Source organism: Heterodontus francisci, chromosome 2 (genome assembly GCF_036365525.1).
Source record: "Heterodontus francisci isolate sHetFra1 chromosome 2, sHetFra1.hap1, whole genome shotgun sequence".
Taxonomy (NCBI): Eukaryota; Metazoa; Chordata; class Chondrichthyes; order Heterodontiformes; family Heterodontidae; genus Heterodontus; species Heterodontus francisci.
The window spans coordinates 126,226,878-126,250,995 of NC_090372.1; the positions used below are offsets into that span (position 1 = coordinate 126,226,878).

At 44.2% G+C, this 24,118-nt stretch overlaps 1 protein-coding gene across 2 annotated transcripts in view; it reads right to left on the reverse strand.

Moving 5' to 3' along the window:
- The window catches only part of stx17 (syntaxin 17), a 176,684-nt gene that overhangs the window by 139,320 nt on the left and 13,246 nt on the right, over window positions 1–24,118 (reverse strand). The window contains exons 2-3 of one of the 2 annotated variants that reach the window (XM_068010457.1): window positions 18,035–18,177; window positions 6,717–6,890 (exon numbers count right to left, since the gene is read on the reverse strand). In XM_068010457.1, the coding sequence (XP_067866558.1) occupies window positions 6,717–6,839 (123 nt within the window). In that variant the 5' untranslated portion in view covers window positions 6,840–6,890; window positions 18,035–18,177. The remainder of the gene's footprint in view (window positions 1–6,716; window positions 6,891–18,034; window positions 18,178–24,118) is intronic. The other variant, XM_068010448.1, reaches the window with a different exon arrangement.

Below are 24,118 nucleotides of genomic sequence, written 5' to 3' on the forward strand. Positions count from 1 at the left end.
AAGAATAATAATACGGGTTATATTTTTAATATACCTAGGGCTGCTATTAGACTTGTGAAATTAAATGAATGACACTGCTCCACATCCTAAAATACCACATAAATCAGATAAAATTTTGGGAAAATACAGTCTTGCGTGCTATTTCCTACAATGACCCAGTCCATCAATGTTAAAGACCTACCATTTCACAGCAATAGTTGCAATTCAGTTACACTCCATTATCTTCGATCCCTAACCTGTCTCGCAGGCTATTTCGGTATCTGCCGCTAGCTCAGTGGTTGATTAAATCCTACTGCAGTTTACAATTTACAATAATCAAGAGGTGGACTGTCACAGAGAGTAGTTAATTTTCGCTTTTCCAGGTAAATGTTTCATATGCTTTCGATCATTTCGGGAAAACCTTGGTAATTTGCTTTCCATTGGTTCGGAGATAGTGGAGGCTTTGGTCAAAATATTCCAGAACTCACTGGATTCCAGGAGGGTTCCAGCGGATTTGAAAACTGCTAATGTGACACCCCTGTGCAAGAAGGGAGGGAGACAAAAAGTAGGAAATTATAGGCCAGTCAGCCTAACATCAGTCGTTGGGAAATTGCTAGAGTCCATTATTGAGAAAGAAATAGCAGGACATTTAGAAAAGCTTAACGCTATCAAACAGAGTCAACATGGTTTTGTGAAAGGAAAATCATGTTTGACAAATTTGCTAGAGTTCTTTGAGGATATAACAAGCAGAGTTGATAAAGGAGAATCGGTAGATGTAGTGCATTTGGGTTTCCAGAAGGCATTCGATAAGGTGCCACATAAAAGATTATTATACAAGATAGGAGCTCATGGTATTGGGGGTAATGTATTAGCATGGACTGAGGATTGGTTAACACACAGAAGACACCGAGTCGGGATTAATGGGTCTTTTTCAGGTTGGAAAGACGTAACTAGTGGAATGCTACAAGGATCAGTCCTAGGGCCTCAATTATTTACTATCTATATAATGACTCAGAAGAGGGTGCAGAGTGTAATATATCCAAATTTGCTGACAATACAAAAATAGCTGGGAAGGCATGTTGTGATGAGGACATAAGGAATCTGCAAGGGGATATAGATAGGTTGAATGAGTGAGCAAAAACTTGGCAGATGGAGTTTAATGTAGGAAAGTGTGAGGCCATGCACTTTGGTAGGAAGAATCAAAAGGCAAACTATTATTTAAGTGGAGTGAGACTCCAAAAAAGTGCAGCAGGAAGGGATGTGGGTGTTCTTGTGCATGAAACACAAAAAGTTAGCATGTAGATGCAGCAAGTAATTAAGAAGGCAAATGGAATTTTGGCCTTTATTTCTAGGGGGTTGGAGTTTAAAAATAAGGAAGTCTTGTTACAACTGTACAGGGTGTTGGTGAGGCCGCACCTGGAGTACTGTGTACAGTTTTGGTCCCCATATTTAAGGAAGGATATACTGGCATTGGAGGCAGTTCAAAAGAGATTCACTAGGCTGATTCCTGGGATGAAGGGGTTAACTTATCAAGAACAGCTAAACAAGTTAGGCCTTTATTCATTAGAGTTTAGAAGAATGAGGAGTGATCTTATTGAAACATACAAGATTCTGAGGGGGCTTGACAGGGTAAATGTTGAGAACATGTTTCCACTAGTGGGGGAATCTCGAATTAGGGGACATAGTTACAGAATAAGGGGACACTCATTCAAAACAGAGGTGCGAACAAATTTCTTCTCTCAGAGGGTAGTGAATGTCTGGAATTCTCTATCCCAGAGAGTTGTGGTAAGTATGTAAAGAGCAGGTAGATAGATTTTTGAAATATCAGGAAGTTGAGGGCTATGAGGAGCTGGCACGAAAGAGGAATTGAAATCTGGGGCAGATCAGCCATGATCTTATTGAATGGCGGGGCAGGCTTGAGGGGCCGAATGGCCTACTACTGCTTCTATTTCTTATGTATTTATGCTCTTATTAACGGGAGTCTTGGCCACCGGCTGAACAGCCGGCAAGAGACCTGCATTGCCTCCTTTGGGGAACGCCCGCCATATGACAAGCCAATCAGGCAATTAACAAGCCACCAGTGGCAGAACCCCACTAAGGCCTTTCAAGGAATCAGGACCCCGGAGCCGGGAATCCTCACCCGTCACGAACTGCTGGCCAATGAGAGGCCAGCAACTATTTTGCTCAGTAGTGCCACAAGGGAGGCAGTGGCTGCTGCCGGAACACCACCCACAGGAGTAGCTGGATCAGAGTGGCCCAGGCCAGAGTAAGTGATGGTGAAAGAGATTTCGTGGGGTGGAGGTCGCGAGGGAGGGATTCGGCAGCAAGGGCTAGCGGTTGGCTCTCAGTGAGCCCCTCCTTCCTGATGCTGGGTCTCTCAATCAGGCACTATGCCTTTGATTGAGGGACGGACCCCCCCCCCGCCGGGAGACCACAAGCAACCTCGCACGGTTTTGCACGTCGTGCTCCCCACGTGGCTGGGTTGGTAACGAAGACAGTGGGAAGAGGCCCTTAACTGGGCCCCTTTAGGGCTTCAACTGGTGGCGGGGCAGGAAAGTCGTCCACAGGGCTTATGGCCACGGACTTAATCGGGGTGGATGCAGAAAAGTGGCAGGGTCCCCACCGGCTACCGTCCCGCCCGATTAAATGCCCTCCCCTCCTTCAAACTCGCCATGGGGGAAGAGCATAAAATACCGCCCAAAGCGTGGAATAAGACTGATAATAGAGTTCACTTAAAGTTTAGTATTTTGTGCTGTCAAGTGCATGCAAAACAAAAATTGACTACTTTTTAAAATATAAAATGTCCCTTAATTTAAATACAATTGATAAAATTAGGTGAAGGACCAAGGACCACAGTACAGAACACCACTAAGGTTGGGAAATGTAGGAGAGAAGACAATGACTAGATGCCATAGGAACCAGAGTTGGCCATTAGGTTAAGATAAGGCAGAAAAGGAAAGCTTATGTCCGACACCGAGAACTCAACACTACAGAAAGCTGAGAGGCATATAGAAAGTGGAGGGGTGAAATCAAAAAGGAAATCAGGAAAGCAAAGAGAGGGCATGAAAGAACATTGGCAAGCAAAATAAAGGTGAACCTAAAGATGTTTTATCAAGACATTAAGAGTAAGAGGATAACTAAGGAGCGAGTAGGGCCCATAAAAGACCAAAAAGGTAACCTATGTGTAAGGGTGGAAGATGTTGGTATGGTTCTTTGAATACTTTGCATCTGTCTTCACAAAAGAGGGGGATGATGCAGATATTGTAGTTAAGGAGGAGGAGTGTGAAGTATTGGATGTGATAAACATAGGGAGAGGGGAAGTATTAATGGGATTAGCATCCTTGAAAGTTAATAAATCACCAGGGCCAGATGAAATGTACCCCAGGCTGTTAAAAGCAAAAGAGGAACTAGCAGAAGGTCTGACCATCATTTTCCAGTCCTCACTGGATACAGGTGTGGTGCCGCAGGATTATTAGAGAACTGCTAATGTTGTACCTCTGTTTAAAAAGCGAGCAAAGGATAGACAGAGTAATTACAGGCCAGTCAGTCCAACCTCAGTAGTGGGCAAATTATTGGAATCTATTCTGAGAGACAGGTTAAACTGTCACTTAGAAAGGCACAGGTTAATCAAGGATAGTCAGCATGGATTCATTAAGAGAAAATCTTATTTGACCAACTTGATCGAATATTTTGAAGAAGTAACAATTAAAATAGATGAGGGTAGTGCAGTTGATGTGGTCTATGTGGATTTAAGCAAGACTTTTGACAAGGTCCCACACGGCAGACTGATTAAAAAAGAACCCATGGGATCCAAGGAAATGCAGCAAGGTGGATACAAAATTGACTCAGTGGCAGGAAACAAAGGGTGTTTTAGCAACTGGAGGGCTGTTTCCAGTGGTGTTCCGCAGGGCTCAGGACTGGGTCCCCTGCTTTTTGTGGTATATATTAACGATTTGGACGTAAACGTAAGGGGCGTGATGAAGATGTTTGCAGACGACACAAAGATTGGCGGTGTGGTAGATAGCAAGGAGGATAGCTGTAGGCTGCAGGAAGATATCAGACGGGCAGAAAAGTGGCAAATGGATTTCAACCTGGAGAAATGTGATGTGATGCATTTGGGGAGGTCAAACAAGGCAAAGGAATACACGATTAATGGGAAAATACTAAGAAGTGTAGAGGAAGTCAGGGACCTTGGAGTGAATGTCCACAGATCCCTGAAGGTAGCAGGATAGGTCAATAAGGTGGTTAAGAAGGCATATGGAATCTTTTCCTTTATTAGCCAAGGTATAGAATATAACAGCAAGGATGTTCTGATGAAAGGTCATAGAGTAATACAGCACAGAAACAGGCCCTTCACCGAACTGAAAAGTTAACCCTGCTTCTCTCTCCACAGATGCTGCCAGACCTGCTGAGTATTTCCAGCATTTCCTGTTTTTATTTGTGGTTATGCTGGAACTGTATAACTCATTGGTTAGGCCACAACTTGAGTAGTGTGTGCAGTTCTGGTCACCTCATTACAGAAAGGATGTAACTGCACTACAGAGGAGATTTACGAGGATGTTGCCAGGACTGGAAAAATGCAGCTGTGAGGAAAGATTGGATAGGCTGGGGTTGTTCCCCTTGGAACAGAGAAGGCTGAGGGGAGATCTGATTGAAATGTACAAAATTTTGAGGGGAATGGATCGAGTGGAGGTGAAGGGTCTATTCACCTTGGCAGAGAGGTCAGTGACGAGGGGGCATAGATTTAAAGTGATTGGTAGAAAAATTAGAGGGGAGATAAGGAAAAACCTTTTCACCCAGAGGGTGGTGGGGGTCTGGAACTCACTGCCTGATAGGGTAGTTGAGGCACAGACCCTCAACTCATTCAAAAGGAGTCTGGATATGCACCTCAAGTGCCGTGATCTGCAGGGCTATGGACTAAATGCTGGAAGGTGGAATTTGAATAGGTGAATCGTTTTTCGGCTTGCACAGATACGATGGGTCAATTGACCCAGCATCCACAGCCTTTTGGGGAAAGGTGTTCCCCTACACATTGTGTGGAAAAAAGTGTTTCCTGTATTATGAGTTTTTTTTTTAAACTGGGAAGTCTGTGTGCCTTTAAGACTAAAAAAAAGATTGTGAACAGTGACTGAATGTTGACATTTGGTGTTTGGATTGCAGGCTGCAAGGCAATCTCTATCCAAGTAACAGGAAGATTTTATAACAGTCTTATGACTTCTGTGAAAATACTTTAGTTTCAGTTCTGCAGAGGGAAACAGAACAGCTAGCAGTAGCTGGAGCTGTGATTTGCTGATAGACTAGAGAAAAATACCTATTCTCTCTAAAAATGAGCTTTGCATTTCAAGGGGAAAAAGTGCTACATTTAAGGTGAGGTTTTGATCTGCCTGAAGAGAGAGGAAAAGACCCAGAAAAAAGAGAAGTTGCTACCTTCTGTGGAGAAACACTTCTTTGCTAAGAGGAAGCCTGCATTGTTGAAGGTCGCAAAATTTCCTATTGTCTCCAGTCTCTGGAAAATCTCTGCCTCAGGAGTGAGTCCTGTGGCCTTTTGTATTTTTGGAAGTTCCTGAAATCTCAAAAAAGTTTCTACTGTTAGACTGCTACTTTAAAACTTAAATAGAGCTGTTTCTACAACCTGTTGCTGAAAGATCTGTGTGACGCCTGCTGCAGACGAACTACCGTGAATGCCTACCCACCACAGAGCGCTCATTAATTTCACCTGGAGTGATATCGAGTGGCATCTGACTATTCGACTCTGGGCCACCTCACCGATCCCGGAAAATACTACCAGAGTTACAACCCAGTTATTGTATTATTCCTGAGAAACTGTTATAAAATCAATATTTCTTTTTTCCCTGGTTAACCATTGGTAATTGAATGTGTGTGAGTGCATGAGGGTTAGGAAGAATAAGGAGTTATAAAATCTTTTCATACATATAGATTCATCTCATTATCGTTTAAACTTGGTTTATTAATAAATAGTTAATTTTGTTGTTGGTTAAAGAAACCTGGTTTGGCTATTCTGGGGATAAATAAAGTGATTAATTTGGTTATTTTTCTGGGAGGTGGGAATCTTTACTAATATGCTATGACCTGTGGAGTAGTGGGACTGAATTACCAGTGCATTACTCCAGTCTTGGTCATAACACCTGATTTTACTCCAGGATGGCCCTGCTCTAATGTTAAGATTATGTCCTATTTTTCTGGACTTCCCCATCAGAAAAAATATTTATTCTGTATCTACCTTACTGAATCCCTTTTATAATTTTGAACATCTTGATTAGATCAACTCTCAACCATCTAAATTCAAGGGAATACAAGCCAAATGTATGAAATCTGTCCTCATAATTTTACCCTTGAAGTTTTGGTGCGATTCTGCTGAATCGGTACAGTACCACCTGCGAAGTCAATGTATCTTTCCTGATGTGCAGTGCCCAAAACTGCTTGCAGTATGCCAGATAGGGTTTAACCATGTTCTGTACCACTAAGCATCATTTCCTTCCCTTTGGATTCCAGCCTCTTTAAGGTAAAGGCTAATATTTCATTAACTAGGACTTACTAACATAATTTTCAACTCCTTTAAACTAGTTAATTTCAAGTAATGAGCATTTTACAGGAAGCTTCATAATTATTCAGTGTATTCGTGCCCTTGAAGTAGATATAGAAAATACTTTACTACAAATTTATAGTGACAGTGAAAATATGTACAGCACATCAATATTTATGTAAATCCCACAAACCTTTTCAATATTTATTTGGTGCTTCTGTAACCGTTCCAAGTCTGTTGGGATTGCAACTTTAACAAATTTCTGGATAGCTGGTTCTAACCGTCGAAGGTTCAGTTTTGCAGGATCTTCTGCCATGCTGTTTCTAAACAGCAATTAGGGTCTTTCCAGTTGAAGACACATCAGGACCTTAATTAAAGATTAAAAACATTGGTTCAAAGGAAAAAACTGAGATTGCAGGGTCTTTCAGAAGCTCTTCCTTTCATCATAAAGTTAGAAGTCTAATAAATAAACAGGTGTCAAATGATGGCTTTTACAATAGTACAAACAGCATCTTTAACAAAGTATCACAAGATATTCAAAACATTGAATTTTTAAGGATCCTGATATTTTTCAGGAAATGTAATTTTCCATTCTTGTAAAACTGGTGATATGTGCTTATTCTAACCCCACTCCCCATCATCTCAAACATGGGTTACAAATAAAAATAAGTGCTTGATAGCTCATGTGCACAATCTCATTTTGTGCTCTCAATTCTTTTTCACACCTAGCTGGCCATTTGAAAATTGGTATGAATGCAACATTATCTAAATGCTAGAAAACCCAGTTGCTCCTATTTAATAAATACCACTCAAAAATAACAACCAGAACTCACTGTTGTATGATTATTATATCAGCTAAACCAATTTTGGTTTTTTTTGTGTTAAATACTTTTTTGGAAAAAAAAAGGCGTACATTTTTTATCTCATGCCAGTCATGTTGTAATGTTTCAGTAAATTTGCTGTCTCACTGAGATAGGCGAGCAGTTATTCTGTCTAGGCTGGGGTAGGACTATGGGAAATATCAGAAATCACACTTGACATCCTGAACTATGCTAGAAGTGATCTACCAGTCTTAAATTATTTGCATTGACCTAAAAACACATTTGCACTGGTGCTAGTTTGAATGTGGTTTGGCCTCAGCACAAAAAAATTATCCAATTTTAAATCCATTTCATATCAAACCTATAACCTTACATTGTAGTATTTTAGAAGGGTCTTGGCACAGAGAACCATTGTTGTTGTTATTTCATCTTTTCTACTCTTTTTTTTAATTCTCTTCGAGGTCATCTTGTGCTTCACACCATTTCTCCCAACAAAACAAGCAGGTGATTTGCTCTCAGGCCTCTTCCAAAGCTTTCTGTAATATGCTGTTTCTAGTATTTGAAGGGATATAGATATATGATTAACTCTAAAGAGGTGGAATTTCCTGAGATGTATAATTGGGAGGAGGTTACACCTGAAGTTGTGCTCATTCGTACACCTATAATGACAATATCAATTTCTGCCTAAATTTTCTGCGAACCTCATTAGCTCATATGCCACAACTTAAAATTCAGCATAAACAAGAGGAAATCAACAAAATTGGAATCCAAGGTACATGTGGAACATCCGCCATTTATTCTGTTTTAGATGTGAAAATTAAGGTTTTCAGCCATCTAAACATCATTAATCCACATTAGTCACAACATGTTTAAGAACATACAACAGGAGGTGCTTTTTTAATTTTGTGTAACTTATACTGAAGCCATAAAAAATGCATTCTAAGAAACAGAAAATAAAATGCAGGACTCAGTAAGGATAGTTTTGTTAAGCATAAAAGAATGATAAAACGCCAAAAAATTATTTTTTTGCCGCACCTAAAATTCTGGGCTTAGTTTTACACTCGTTGTAGAACATTGTAATTACAGGAAATCATGTGTAAGGCTCGATAGCACAGGAGCGAAGCCATTATACTAAGTCAAGATGGCATTTGGGCACAAAGATCAATAAACAGACGAAAAAGATTGGGGACATTCAAGCATAACAAAGTTGTGCCCAGGTTTTCTCTATACATCGGGCAGTTACTTTACATCCCAATTGTGCATGTCTCTTGATGCAAATATGCAGGAAATTTGAGACTAAACCTCCATTTGAAATCTCCTCAAAGCAGCCCAGCCAAGATTGTGAACTTTCCACATGGGGAATCGTGGGTGTAAACTTATCTTCCTTCTCTGTGATACAGCTCATCAGCACACCAACGCACAGTAGTGTTGGCCTGCCTTTTGTCCTATGTCTATAAACAGATCCTATAGAAATGCATGCATGGAGAGCAAGTTGTGGTCTGGGCCTTTCTCCCACATAAAGTTTCTGTCTTATCGGAGGGAAATCCCCAGCTTGCATTTTACTTTCAGTTACTTGAACTATATAGAAACCAGAATAACAAAGTATTGTTGTAGTGCATGTGGGATTTCAGTCAAATTTTTATTTCTTTACTTAAATTTAAGATTTCTGATAATTCCATTGCTACAGAGAGTAAATTCTCTTCTCATGTAATTCCTTTAACCAACATTTAAGGTTCAAATAGTGGAGTTTCTAAGGTCAAGTTTGGGTCTGACCTTCTGTTATGCATATTCTGTTAGCAGAGACTTGAGACTTTGCAGGTTTGAAGAGCACATACAATGACTCACTTGTGCCCTTCATGCAGCCCATGTCACTGGATGAACATGCATCATGCAGTTAGGTGTATTGGATGTACAGAGTGAACTCTATTTTAGATTTCAGTGTTGCAACAGTTTCTGTTGGAAACTGCAGCTTGTATTTGTGCCCTTTAGCAGTATGGCTAACATTTGAGCATTTCAAGGACTGCAAGGTTTATGAATTTTTTTGGATAGTGCAGCTATAAAAGTGTATCTGGTTATCATTTGGTATGGACACTTGGTGGCATGCGTATTTCAGACAGGCTCTTGATATCAAATGCTGTTAAATGGCTTTCATTTTTGTTTTTCTTCAACTCTGCCTGTGCAGTTGGAGTTTGGCCCTCTGGGTGTTGCTGACAGCACTCAGCCTGATAGCTATCTGCTGCCAGGCTTGTTGCACCAGTTTGTACTGTGGAGACTGCTTTTCAGTGACAGCCAATAGTTGTTGGAGCTCTTGAAATGACTGGTTGTGAATCTTGTGCGAACACTCTCAAGCTGCCCACTGTGCAGTCGGGAGGTTGCACAGTACATGTAATATAAACCAGAAAAAGCCACACATACAGGCAGCGGAAGTATTTGCACTGCACCATTCACCCTCAATCTGCATGCAATCAGGACTTTCTTGGATATAGGTATGTACACAGACAATGAATATTGCACTGAACTTACTTGGGATGGGGGAAGGTGCACAGATTATTAAAATGTTATGAACAGGTACTGAAAGTAGTCAAAAAGATTAATGGAATGCTGGCCTTCATATATAGAGGGCTAGAATACAAGGTGGTAGAAGTCAGGCTGCAGCTATACAAAGCCCTGGTTATGCAACCCAGTCTCTGCTAGTCATGGATGAACTGGACGAACAGCCAACAAAATCGGAACTCAAGTGATGCCGCTGATTCTCTAGCCAGTGGAAAAGCCCCTGGGAAGGACGGCATTACCCCTGAAATAATCAAGAGTGCCAAGCCTGCTATACTCTCAGCACTCCATGAACTGCTTTGCCTGTGCTGTCAATATGATCAGCCTCTATAAGAACAAGGGTAACCGCGGTGACTGCAACAATTACCGTGGAATCTCCCTGCTCAGCACAGTGGGGAAAGTCTTCGCTCGAGTCGTTTTAAACAGGCTCCAGAAGCTGGCTGAGCGTGTCTACCCTGAGGCACAGTGTGGCTTTCAAGCAGAGAGATCCACCATTGATATGCTGTTCTCCCTTTGCCAGCTACATGAGAAATGCCGCGAACAACAGATGCCCCTCTACGTTGCTTTCATAGATCTCACCAAAGCCTTTGACCTCGTCAGCAGACGTGGTCTCTTCTGACTACTGGCAAAGACTGGATGTCCACCAAAGCTACTAAGTATCGTCACCTCATTCCATGACAATATGAAAGGCACAATTCAGCATAGCGGCGCCTCATCAGACCCCTTTCCTATCCTGAGTGGCGTGAAACAGGCTGTGTTCTCACACCAACACTGTTTGGGATTTTCTTCTCCCTGCTGCTCTCACATGCATTCAAGTCTTCAGAAGAAGGAACTTTCCTCCACACAAAATCAGATGGCAGGTTGTTCAACCTTGCCCGTCTAAGAGCGAAGACCAAAGTACGGAAGGTCCTCATCAGGGAACTCCTCTTTGCTGATGATGCTGCATTAACATCTCACACTGAAGAGTGTCTGCAGAGACTCATCAACAGGATTGCAGCTGCCTGCAACGAATTTGGCCTCACCATCAGCCTCAAGAAAACGAACATCATGGGACAGGACGTCAGAAATGCTCCATCCATCAATATCGGCGACCACGCTCTGGAAGTGGTTCAAGAGTTCACCTACCTAGGCTCAACTATCACCAGTAACCTGTCTCTCGAAGCAGAAATCAACAAGCGCATGGGAAAGGCTTCCACTGCTATGTCCAGACTGGCCAAGAGAGTGTGAGAAAATGGCGCACTGACACGGAACACAAAAGTCTGAGTATATCAGGCCTGTGCCCTCAGTACCTTGCTCTACGGCAGTGAGGCCTAGACAACATATGTCAGCCAAGAGCGACATCTCAATTCAATCCATCTTCACTGCCTCCGGAGAATCCTTGGCATCAGGTGGCAGGACCGTATCTCCAACGCAGAAGTCCTCGAGGCGACCAACATCCCCAGCATATACACCCTACTGTGCCAGCGGCACTTGAGATGGTTTGGCCATGTGAGCCGCATGGAAGATGGCAGGATCCCCAAGAGCACATTGTACAGCGAGCTCGCCACGGTATCAGACCCACCGGCCGTCCATGTCTCCGCTTTAAAGACGTCTGCAAACGCGACATGAAGTCCTGTGACACTGATCACAAGTCGTGGGAGTCAGCTGCCAGTGATCGCCAGAGCTGGTGAACAGCTATAAAGGTGGGGCTAAAGAGTGGCGAGTCGAAGAGACTTAGCTGTTGGCAGGAAAAAAGACAGAAGCGCAAGGAGAGAGCCAACTGTGTAACAGCCCTGACAACCAATTTTATCTGCAGTGCCTGTGGAAGAGTCTGTCATTCTAGAATTGGCCTTTATAGCCACTCCAGGCGCTGCTTCACAAACCACTGACCACCTCCAGGTGCTTACCCACTGTCTCTCGAGACAAGGAGGCCAAAGAAGAAGACCACACCTGGAGTACTTCCTTTAAAACGATCAGGCTGGACATCAGAGGCTATGAGAAGACAGAGAGAATAAGAGAAGGTGAAACTGAAGGGCTCCCACAAGCTGAGATATAGCACCACCTTACCTTTGTTCCCACTACTCGCTCATACAAAGGCATGTAGTTGAGCATACAAATATCACATATAGTGTATTACAATCCCTGCAGCGTTTGATTGTGCTCTCTTGCAATCAACATTATAAATAGGGGAGTAGGACTAATTGGATAACTGTACCATGTGCAAACACAGGCACAATGGGTTGAATGATACAGCACAGAAGAAGACCATTCTATGATTCTGTGTCCCTATTCAACTTGTAGGCCTGGAGGAACATTCAGACTGCAGGCCCCAAGGAAGCCTGCACATTGCATCATTCTCATCAGCTGTCACAAGCAGCTGCCACACATCCTTTATCGAATCATAGAACGTTTAAGGCACAGAAAGAGGCCACTTGGCCCATCGTGTCTGTGCTGGCCGAAAAACATGCCACCTTCCAGCAATTGGTCCGTAGCCCTGAAGATTACAGCACTTCAGGTGCACATCCAGACTCCTTTTGAATGAGTTGAGGGTCTCTGCCTCAACTACCCTTTCAGGCAGTGAGTTCCAGACCCCCACCACCCTCTGGGTGAAAAAATTTTCTTCATCTCCCCTCTATTCTTTCTACCAATCACTTTAAATCTATGCCCTATCGTCATTGACCTCTCTGCCAAGGTGAATAGACCCTTCACCTCCACTCTATCCAAGCCCTCTCAAAATTTTGTACATTTCAATCAGATCTCCCCTCAGCTTTCTCTGTTCCAAGGAGAACAACCACAGCCTATCCAATCTTACCTCATAGCTGCATTTGTCCAGTCCTGGCAACATCCTCGTAAACCTCCTCTGTACCCTCTGTAGTGCAATTACATCCTTTCTGTAATGAGGTGACCAGAACAGCACACAGTACTCAAGTTGTGGCCTAACAAATGATTTATACAGTTCCAGGAAAACCTCCCTGCTCTTACATTCTATACCTCGGCTAATAAAGGAAAGGATTCCATATGCCTTCTTAACCACCTTATTGACCTATCCTGCTACCTTCAGGGATCTGTGGACATTCACTCCAAGTTCCCTCATTTCCTCTACAACTCTCAGGATTTTCCCATTAATCATGTATTCCTTTGCCTTGTTTGACCTCCCCAAATGCATCACATCACACTTCTCCAGGTTGAAGTCCATTTGCCACTTTTCTGCCCATCTGACCAGACCATCAATATCTTCCTGCAGCCTACAGCTATCCTCCTCACTATCTACCACACGGCCAATCTTTGTATTGTCTGCAAACTTCTTGATCATGCCCTCTACATTTACGTCCAAATCGTTGATATATACCACAAAAAGCAGAGGGCCCAGTACTGAGCCCTGTGGAACGCCAATTGCTAAAACACCCGTCAACAATTACCCTTTGTTTCCTGACACTGAGCCAAAATTTGTATCCACCTTGCTGCATTTCCCTAGATCGCATGGGATTTTATTTTTTTAACCAGTCTGCCTTGTGGGACCTTGTCAAAAGTCTTGCTAAAATCCATGTAGGCCACATCAACTGCACTACCCTCATCTATCTTTCTTGTTACTTCTTGAAAGAATTCGATCAAATTGGTCAAACAAGATCGTCCCTTAACAAATCGATGCTGACTATCCTTGATTAATCTGTGCCTTTCTAAGTGACAGTTTATCCTGTCTCTCAGAATAGATTCCAATAATTTGCCCACTACTGAGGTTAGATTGACTGGCCTGTAATTACTCGGTCTATCCTTCGCTCCCTTTTTAAACAGAGGTACAATGTTAGCTATTCTCCAATCCTGCGGCACCACACCTGTATCTAGTAAAAACTGGAAAATGATCGTGAGACCTTCTGCTATCTCCTGTCTTGCTTCTTTTAACAGCCTAGGGTACATTTCATCTGGCCCAGAAGATGTAGTAACTTTTGCAGTATTACGACCTGAAAGGGTTAATGCCAGAGATAGTGAGAGCAATTCCTCCCACTGTAGTAATGATGATCTAACAGTCACATGGTAATCAGCTTTGGAAGAAGAGAGAAACAGCACAAAGGATGCTAGCTACAGGGGCTTGTGGACTGTGTAAATAAAGATGGGTAAATAACAAAAGAGTTATTAGTTGGCCGTATCCAGACTGCAAGACTTTTATCAACAACACACTAGCTACGCTACAACAACACACAACTTTGAGATGGTACCAAAAGGGGAGAAGCATGTAGTGGGAGCAGATGCAGAAAGGGAACCTGCAAGTCAAAGACTCACCGGTTCCTTACCTGGCTGGGGAGAGACCATGATCAGCAGCCCTTGATCCTGCAGGTGGTGTTTTTGTGTGTTTTATTTTCTGGGTTTTTTGGGGGGTTTCAGCACTGTTTTTATGGCATTTCATAAAAGAGATTTACTGTTGTTGTTCTCCTGTTGGTTGTGGTCTTAGTGCCTGTCCTGCAACCAACACCACCGCTCCAGGCCAGGGGGTGCGTAACACCATTAGTGTGGTGGTGAAAGATAGTGAAGGAGGTGCAGCCATCGACCGCGCCTTCTTCATTAAGAAGATCCTGTTTGAATGCTGTGTATTCCAAGCTGCGGACATCTTCTGCCTGCAGGACTTCCCTAGCAGCGGCTATTTTGATGTGACGTTCAAGAATGTGGTGGGATTCATCAAGTTCCTGAATGTGTTCAAGGAGAGATGAAACCAGGTGCCACTGTCGATCCTCACGGCGGAACCGCTCTTTATGCTGCTGTCGCAATGGAACCGAGTGGTGACAATCCACCTCTACAAGCCCCATGTTCCTGTTGTGAATGTGTTCACTTTCTTCGGCAGGTACATCAAGGTGGCCGGGAGCAGCACCGAGGTCAAGGACCCATTTGAGATTTGGACCAGCGACAGGTCAAGGTGACCTTGAAGGTGGACGTCAAAGGAGGCATCATCCATCCGCCCTCCAGCTTTGCTATGAGGGCAAGTGGAGGCTTCTTGGTCTATGCAGGGCAGCCCAGAGTTTGTTGTATTTGTGGCAAATCTGGTCATGTGGTGGCCAACTGTAGCACAGTTGCCTGCAAGAACTGCAAGCAGGAAGACCATCAGACAAAGGATTGTAAGCAAAGTAAGTGCTGCAACCTGTGTGGTGCGGCAGGCCACCACTACAAGACCTGCCCAAAATGCTGCCTCAATACACACAGGTGGCAAGGACCAAGGAAAGGCTGGAGGAAGGAATGGTGAATGTGCCTGGCGCTGCGAAGGAGAACAGCCACCCTCCCCCGAGACAGGAAAATCCATCTGAGGAGGAGAAAGGGGAGGGAGCTGCAGCAGGCTGCTCTCCACCAACCCTGTGTCCGGAACCTCCTCCTCAACAGACATAATCAATGGAGGAGGAGCCAGCAGAGGGACATCTGGATGAGTGGCAAGTGGTCAAAGGGAGAACCACAAAGAAGAAGCCCCAAAAAAAGGAACAGGCCATTCACCCAAACCAGTGGCAAGAAGACGCTAACGTCTGAGACGGACAACAACAACTGCTCCTCATCGGATGAGGAAGGGCCAGAAAAACTGCACCTGCAAAAGACGCAGCAGAACGCAAAGGAGCTGGAAGTGAAAGCCCCCAGCTCCGAAGCACTGGAAGAAGCGATGGACCCAGAGCGCCCCAACTCCAAAGCACTAAACCCAGCTAGATGCTCAACACATCCCAGCTCCAGCAGTCCAGGAGCAGCAATGAAACGTCCTGCGCACCGCAGCTCCGGGAATAGTGAAGCGCTCAGCACACCTCAGGTCCAGGAAACCAGGAGCAGCAACGTGCTCAAAGAGGAACAGAGGGGAAAGATACCACCATTAGAGAACAGTCTAAACCTCACTGCCAGCAAGGCCCCCGCCCCCCCCCCACCAATGTCGCCCTAGTAGAACAAACCCCCCGTGAGCAACCAGGAGATTTTCCTGAGCCCAACGACTGTGCAACAGCTTACGCACACTATGGGTATACAGGAAAATACCCAAGGACTGGGACTAATAAGGACACCTGGATTGGTAAGCAACATCCAGCTTTAAATGATTTAAACATTGCTTTCATTAACATGCATAGCATTAAATCCAGTAAACGATATGTTTCGACCTTGGGCTACCTTGCCAAGGTCAAAGCCAACCTATTGTTTCTGCAGGAGTGTGGAAACCCGCACCTCAGCACCTACAGAAAATGGTCACGATGGTGGTCCCACGGGCCATCGATCAAGTCAAGGGGAAATGATTCTCGTTCCTCTGGCCTGGGTATTCTGCTGCGTGGAGGCAACTTCACCATCTCCGAAGTGAAGGAGGTGGTGGGCAGTCGCCTCCTCGTAGCAGACATGTATGCACCAGCGAGCAGCTGACCCTCCTCCAGCAGCTCCCACTGCTGCTGGCAACGTCTAGGCCGGTCATCCTAGGCGGTGACTTCAAGTGCATCATCGATGCAGCTGGACAATCTGGACGATCTGGCAGAGACGTCAGCAAACTGGATGCCATGTCCAGACTCCTGATGAAAATAGTAAAAGATGCCAAGCTGCACGACAAATTCAGCAACCCTGCAGACGGAGCGAGGCGTAGATATACCTGGTCAAGACCGGATGGGTCTGCCAGTTCCAGGATTGACTTCCTGTTTGTGTCCCGTGCTTTCACGGTCAGATCCACCGACGTCAAGTCAGTGTTCTTCTCTGAGCACTGCTCCTACTGTCATCTACAGAAATGACCAGCGGGTTGGCAGGGGGACATGGAAGCTGAACGTAAAACTGCTGACCCAAGAGAACATTGAGGAACTCAAAAGGGAATACAAAGGTTGGAGAACCATGAAACTCCTCTTTGAGTCTCCGGCACACTGGTGGGACGTGATTAAGGCAAACGTCAAGAGGTTCTTCATCCTCAAAGATGTTCAGAGGGCAAGAAAGAGACAGAGGGAAATGTCCCAACTCCAGAAAAGCATGCAGAATCTGCTCCTGCTGCAGTCATTGGGGGTCGAGGTCAAAGAGGATCTCCAAGAGGTGAAGACCCAGCAAGCCTCGCTCTTCGCCACGGAGGCCTTTAAGATCATCTACAAGGTGCGAGGCACTCATGTTCTTACTGTACTAGCCCATAGCCCATTCAAGCGCAGTGGCAGTCACCCGAGCCATATTCCGCTTTATCTGGAGATCGAAAATGGACTGTGTCCGCAGGGACACGATGTTCAAACCTCTGGATAAAGGGGGAAAAAACGTACTCAACAACACCGTCATAAAATTTAAACCCGATCCGAGCCTGACCCGACCACATCTAACCCGAACCGGGCCCGGGTCCTTTGGTTTTTTCCCGCGCCATGCCCAACCCAATTCGACTACCGGAAATTAATGATTGTTACTCTTACTTCCTTTTCCTTTCCTGACCAAAAGGCAGCACTGCCACTATGTTTGACCCAGCCCCACCCAATCCGAGCCCGAATGCCGGAACCAGAAGAGCGACCTGACCTGACCTAAACCTGACACGTCATCGGGTCCCGTCAGGTTCGGGTCGGGTAGCGATGCTCTACTCCGCACGCTGCCCTCAAGGTGGCTATGGTGGGGAAGAGACCATTGTCCACCTCCTTCTGCAATGTACCTTTGCAAAGCAGGTCTGGAAAGAGGTGCAGTGGTTTTTGTCCAGGTTCATCTCGAGCAGTTCTGTAATCCAGGGACGCACACCGAGATAAACATCAACTGCTGCTGGAGGACCATCAACTCAGTAGAAGACGCTCTTTGGTCTGCCTGAAACCTGCTGGTCTTCCAGTGCAAAGAGTTATCCACAACCAAGTGTTGCAAACTGGCACATTCCAAGGTCAAGGACTACGTGCTGAGGGACACACTAAAGCTTGGGGCAGCCACCACAAAGGCTCAGTGGGGAAAGGCCACTGTGTAATGTCCTCCCACCATAGTATAAAGAGGGCCTGGAACCTGTGTCAAACCCTCGGGCTGTATGCACCAAATATGTTTTTGCTGTGTAATGCTGTACATTTCATATAAAATGGAATAGAAAGAGTTGTGAGGCAACTCGTTCTGTATCGAAGGAATCTGATCACTATAGTACTTTCTGAAATGTCAAATTTGAACTTCTTGGAACTGTTTCGTAATGTATTTTTAACAAATTTTTATGACTAGAGTATATTTTTGGAAAAAAAAGACTCACCAGTTCCTTAGCCAGCAAGCCTCTTTGCCACGGAGGCCTCCAAGATCATCTTCTGGTCCAGAGCCTGCTCCGTGGAGCAGCATGAGACGTGCTTGTGTTTATTCTTCCAAAAGGTACACACAGAGAGCTCTGTGATCAGCAGCCTGAAGAAAGAGGACAGCTCGGTAATGTCATCGCAGTCTGACATACTACGGATCAGCAAATCCTTTTATGCCAGGCTGTACGACGTGAGGCCCACGGTCAGCATGGCTTCCCAGTCCTTCCTGTCATCTATCAATGAGGTCTTAGATGACAGAATGCGGGAGAGTCTGGACAAACCGCTAACTCTGGATGAGCTTACAAAGGCAGTCAGGTCCTTCAGACGAATACAACTCCCAGAAGTCACAGGCAGTCATGGTGAAACAGAAACGGGGCCGACCGATACTTTGTCCCCTGCACCAGTCAGGTCAGACTACCTAAAAGTGCTGGGGATATGGCTCGGAGGGGCCGGGGCATGCGGCAAACATTGGAAGGAACGAGCAGGCATGGTGAAACAAAAACTGGTCATGTGGGACAGGAGGAAGTGAACTGATCAAAGTATTGGGCGCTCATTCAGTATTTGCGATTAAAAAGACTTGCCTGTTTGCGCTCCCTACAGACTCTGACCAGCAGGTAGGGTCAATCATTGAGCAGCATGCCCCTGTATTTACTAGATCCTAACATGACTGTGGACATTTAGAGAGCAAGGAACACATTAATGGCCCTCCCCACCACCCTTGTAAGGAATATCCTATCCCCAAGGATAGTTTTCCTTGTGTACGAGAAGTTGTCCATTCCCTTCTTGAGCAGGGCATCTTGCGCATGGGTATTTTTATGACCAATTCCCCAATTTGGCCTGTACAGAAATCCGACCATTGATTACAGAGCCTTAAACAAAATGAGTCCAAGGCAAGCTCCCATGGTCAGCCAGGCACCAACACCCTTATCCAGTCTCCCTCCCAGAGCACAATTCTATTCTACTTTGGACATTGCTAATGGATTTGGAGCATCCCTGTTGCTGGAGAAGGTTTAAGTTTGCATTCACTTCTGAAGGTCAGGGGTACACGTGGACATGCCTTTCGCAAGGCTTCCACAACGCTCCATCAATTTTTCATGCGCGAATGGTCCGGATCCTGAAAGAATTTTCTAAACCTGAGTGTCTTTTACAGTATGTTGACGACCTTTTATTAGCCACAGAGGCTTTAGACAAACATCTGGCTCTCTTGGACGAACTTCTTACCCTGCTCAACCGGTAAGAAAGGAGGTTACCTTCCTGGGTCTCAACGTCTCAGCTAACGGTTTCAGCCCTGACTAACACAAGGTAGAGGTTATTCAATGAATCCCCCTACCTGTTTCAAAAACCTAGCTACGGTCACTACTTGGGCTATCAGAGAAATTTTACACCGAGTTTTGCTGAACTTGTATGATCTATTGAAGGAGGACAAAGATGACATTACTGAGGCATGGACTGCCAAACACACCGCCTCTGAAGAGAAGCTCAAATAACCTGCCTGCTAGCCCATGATCCAACTCAGCCCTTTCACTTAGAGGTAGGAGCAACAGACCAAAGCCTTACAGCAGTACTCAGCCAAGCAAGAGGTGGAAGGTTCCAACCTATTGCCTATGCATCCCGCATCCTACAGGAGACAGAAAATACCAATTCTGCCTGTGAGTGCCATCTATTGGCCACCTTTTGGGCTGTGAAACACCACTTACATCAGAAGGTAATCCTGCATTCTCCACACACATCATTGAACCTCTTACTCAAACCCGGCGATACTCTTGTCTCTTCACAGCGTATTAGTAAATGGACTCTTGAACTCTTACAAAGAGACTCAGATATCACCCCAAGGCAAACCACTCTGTTGCCATTAATGCTAGCTGACCAGGGTCACCCACACCAGTGCCCATCAGTGCTGGATCTCGATGACCACCCAATGCTGCAAACCCCTATCCTAGACGCCCAGAATGCCTACATCAATGGATCATCATATCATGTGGATGGATCCCCTCACACTGGATGTGCTGTTGTCTTACTAGATCAGACCCTTCAGTTCAAGGTCTCAAACCACTCGTCGCCACAAGCCAAGCACATTGCCGTCATGGTAACTGCCAAAATTACTGCCTCTACCCCACAAATATCTGGTCGGATATTAGTTACATATGCAACACGGCCCATGCTCTCCCCCGTATCACAAAAACTCGTACCACTCCTCAGATGGTAAAGCCCTCATGCATGCAGGTCTAATCCACATGTTGTGGATCACCCTGCAGAACCGTAGTGCCCCTTGTCACATTGGTAAGGATAACGCCCACAGGAAAGACTCCTCACCGCACACCCGAGGCAACAACCTTGCGGACCGGGCGGCAAAGGAAGCTGCCTTGACCGGGGAGCCTGTACCCGAGTGGGTAACCCCAGCCTCCCTTCCTGTCAGTATGGCAGCTACTGGCCCACTCGATTTAACTGACCTCCAGAAATCACACCCACCCTATTCCCAGGTCACAGAGTGGTACCTACGGGGAAAGCCCTTACCAGCAGCCTCAGCTTGCAAGATCAGAGCTCTTCTCCCCTCCTGATGGCGCCCATCACCCAGGGTGAATGGGTTGTTTGCATTCCCCCCTCCCTTTGTGATGAGATGATGTACCTCTTCCATTCTCATCCCACTGGTGGACACTGTTCCACTCAGACTACCTTAACCAAACTCTCACACAGATGCTTGCCATGCCTTCAGATGAACCCCCCTCCTCATACCAATCGCGCCTTTTTACGTTCGCAACCGCTCCGAGGGTCCTTGGACACACATTCAGATTGACTTCAATCGGCTTTTAACCAAATCACCAGGTAACTACTCTTACGTACTAGTAGTCATTGATCAATTCACTAAATGTATTGAAGCCTTTCCACGTCACAGCAATACAGCTCTGACTGCTGCCAAAACCCTATTGAGTGAGGTGTCCTGCAGGTGGGGACTGCCCCTACAAGTGGATCGTGATCAGGGTTCGCATTTTACAGGTGAAATTTTTTCCTCCTTACAAAAACTGTTAGAGATTAAACATAAATTGCACATTTCTCATCATTCATAATCATCAGGGACTGTGGAAAAGGGTAACAGAACACTGAAATGTTTGCTAAATTTTGTGCTGAACGCCCAACTCAATGGATTAACATGCTTCCGCTTTGTCTAATGGCTGTTAGATCAACTCCACATAGGACCACTGAAATTTTGCCATACCAGGCAATGAGCGGTAAGCTGAAGAGGATTCCAGGGCACCTGGCTTTGAAAGGCACCACTCCGCTAACTCGACAACCATGCAATCAAAAGTGGTTGGACAATTTGGTAGATTACATGGGTGAGATTGATCAAACTGTGGCTAGGAATTCAGGGGTGTCAAAGAAACAATTTAAGAAGCAACTTGACAAAAAGGTCCAACCTTTCAAATATCAGATTGGTGACAAGGTGATGATTCAAAATTATAGTCTGAAGGAACATTCCTTTGAGCCAAAATGGAAAGGTCCATTTAACATTGTGGACAAATTAAATCTGGCTGTTTATTTGATCCGTATTCCCCTGGATAAGAAGTTGACCCTACCTAAATTTAAATGGTACCACATTAATCAGATGACAACTGGGAGAGAATAAGTATCACTGTTAACGATGATCTCAAGGAGCAATTACATCAATATGTCAGTAGATTTGGTTATGACATTCGCCCTTTTCCCGAACATCTGACTAACCTATTCCAAAGAATCAATACATCCAACCAACACTTTTATGTCCTGCAACAACAAAATGGGGAGATTAAAAAGTAAATCCCTGAGATAGGGGATGACAGCCACTGGTGGGACATAGAGTTAAACATTGAAACACCCCGTTGGATCAGGATTATTTCCCATGTCTTGGTAATTGTTCAACTGGTGATAATTCTGATTTTGGTGTGTGCCTTAAGACAAATCAGGGGAATGATAACAAAAATGAGAATTAGACAGGAGACCATGAAAGGATATGCCCTCCTTAAGAGATAATGTATGAGGGATCAATGCCATCCGGCATTTCACCCTCACGGTGGGGACTGTAGGAATTAAAGGGTTAACATCTGCCATATTTTGTCTGTTGGATGAATCTATATAAGTTATGGTCTGATAAAACTCACATGAGATGCTATGTTTTAAATTAGAATGATTTAAAGTGATGTTTTGGTTATACTCGGGAATAGTTATATTTTGTATATATATCAATGTATTAAATTAGAACTAAGTTATGGACTTTGTGTTTAGAATCATGTTGTTAAATGTGAAATGTATATTCATATACAGTAGTGGGGAGATGCTGGGAGAAGGTGTTTACTGTAACGACAATAGCAGAAGTAGCGTTGCTATGAGACTGGATCCCATTCTGCATTTCAACTAAAACAGACTCAGTCACAAAAAGGGATAGATTTGTAGGCCTCACGAAGGATGATAATGCAAGTAAAGATATTCAGAGACCATTCAAGACTGGAATATTGATGGAAAACAGCAAATATTCCTCATTGTGTGACAATGACTTGGGCCATCAAGCTGTCTGCAGAGACAATGTACAGAGGATAGGGTCAAAAATAAAAACAGAAAGTGCTAGAAATACTCAGCAGGTCAGGCAGCATATGTGGTGAGAGAAGCAGAGTTAACGTTTCAGGTCTGACCTTTCATCAGAACTGGCAAAGGTGAGAAAAGAATTAGGTTTGGGTAGGGTCATATCTGCTGTAATCTGATTATTATAAACTAATCAAGAAAGGACAATGTACAGAAGGTGAGGTCATACCTGACCAATCAAAGGGTTAAGGTGAATTTTTCCCTAATATGGAAGGAAGGAACCCTCGGAGGCGGCCATAACTGGCAGGTGCTGGGACAACTTGGGGTGCACCGATTCAAGAAGAAAACCAACCTACAGTCAACAGAACACCTCAAGAAAGAAGACGGCGCCACAGCAGCTCGGAAGACAAGGACCGAGTACACCCTATATCCTGCTGTATAACTACTGCCGTTGGTTAAGTATTACTTGTATATTCTTGCTGTACCTTATAAACTCTATCTTAAGATTAAGAAACCAGAGTTTGTACCTTGCGGGTCAAAAGCTAGTCAACATCCCACCTAAACACACAAAAAATCTTACATTTTTTTAACAAAATTTTATTGATAAAGTATATTTTTGGGAAAAAAACCTCACCGGTTCCTTCCTCAATGCATAGGAATTTGACTTGCATATAAAGGATTACTTTCTGAGCAAGATCATCTAATAAGTTATTTGATGATGTCAAAATTACCCTCCAAGGTTATTGTGCTTTAATATACAGTAGGATCCTTTTCTGGCTTCAACCTTCAATGTTGCTCTTAGATTTATCACTACATACATCACTGTGCAACAATAGTAGCCTTCTGAACAATACTGCTGAATTCAGGGAAAACCAAAATGGTTAATATTCGAATGAGTCTGGGAGAGCTCAGACAAACAATGGACGCAGTGTGAAAACCAGATGTTCTTAATTAGAGGCCTGATGCTGGCTGTGCTAGCTTTGTCATGGTTACCAATGTGAATGGGTCACACCATCTGATTAGATAAGAGAATGGCAAAGTTTTATTTATAACAGATGGAGCTGTGTCCTTATTTTGATTCTGACAGTAGCAGAACAGAAAGGTATGGGGCATCACATCAGAAGTTTGGTCTTTGTCAAACTAATTAAAATATCACTATAGTAGTCCTTGGCATGTTTGTCCAAATTGAATTGCACCTTAAAATGGATCCATGTGACAGAATGAATCACCTTGGATGTTTGCAAATAATGATGTTCCCTGAAAGAGGATTTACCTTGTTAAAGCTATAAAAGATCATACTTTACACACCCAAAACAGAAGGTTTGGAAGAGAGAATGCTAAGAAAAGTTGTAAAGAGCTTTGGAATTAAGTCTTTTAAACTGAAAAAAATGTTATGAATGAAGATTAATAATGTGGTCAATCTGACAAAAGTAAACTTGCAAAGCGCACGACAACTGTTGTTAATATTTAACTACTTAAGCCTCACAGTGAAGGCA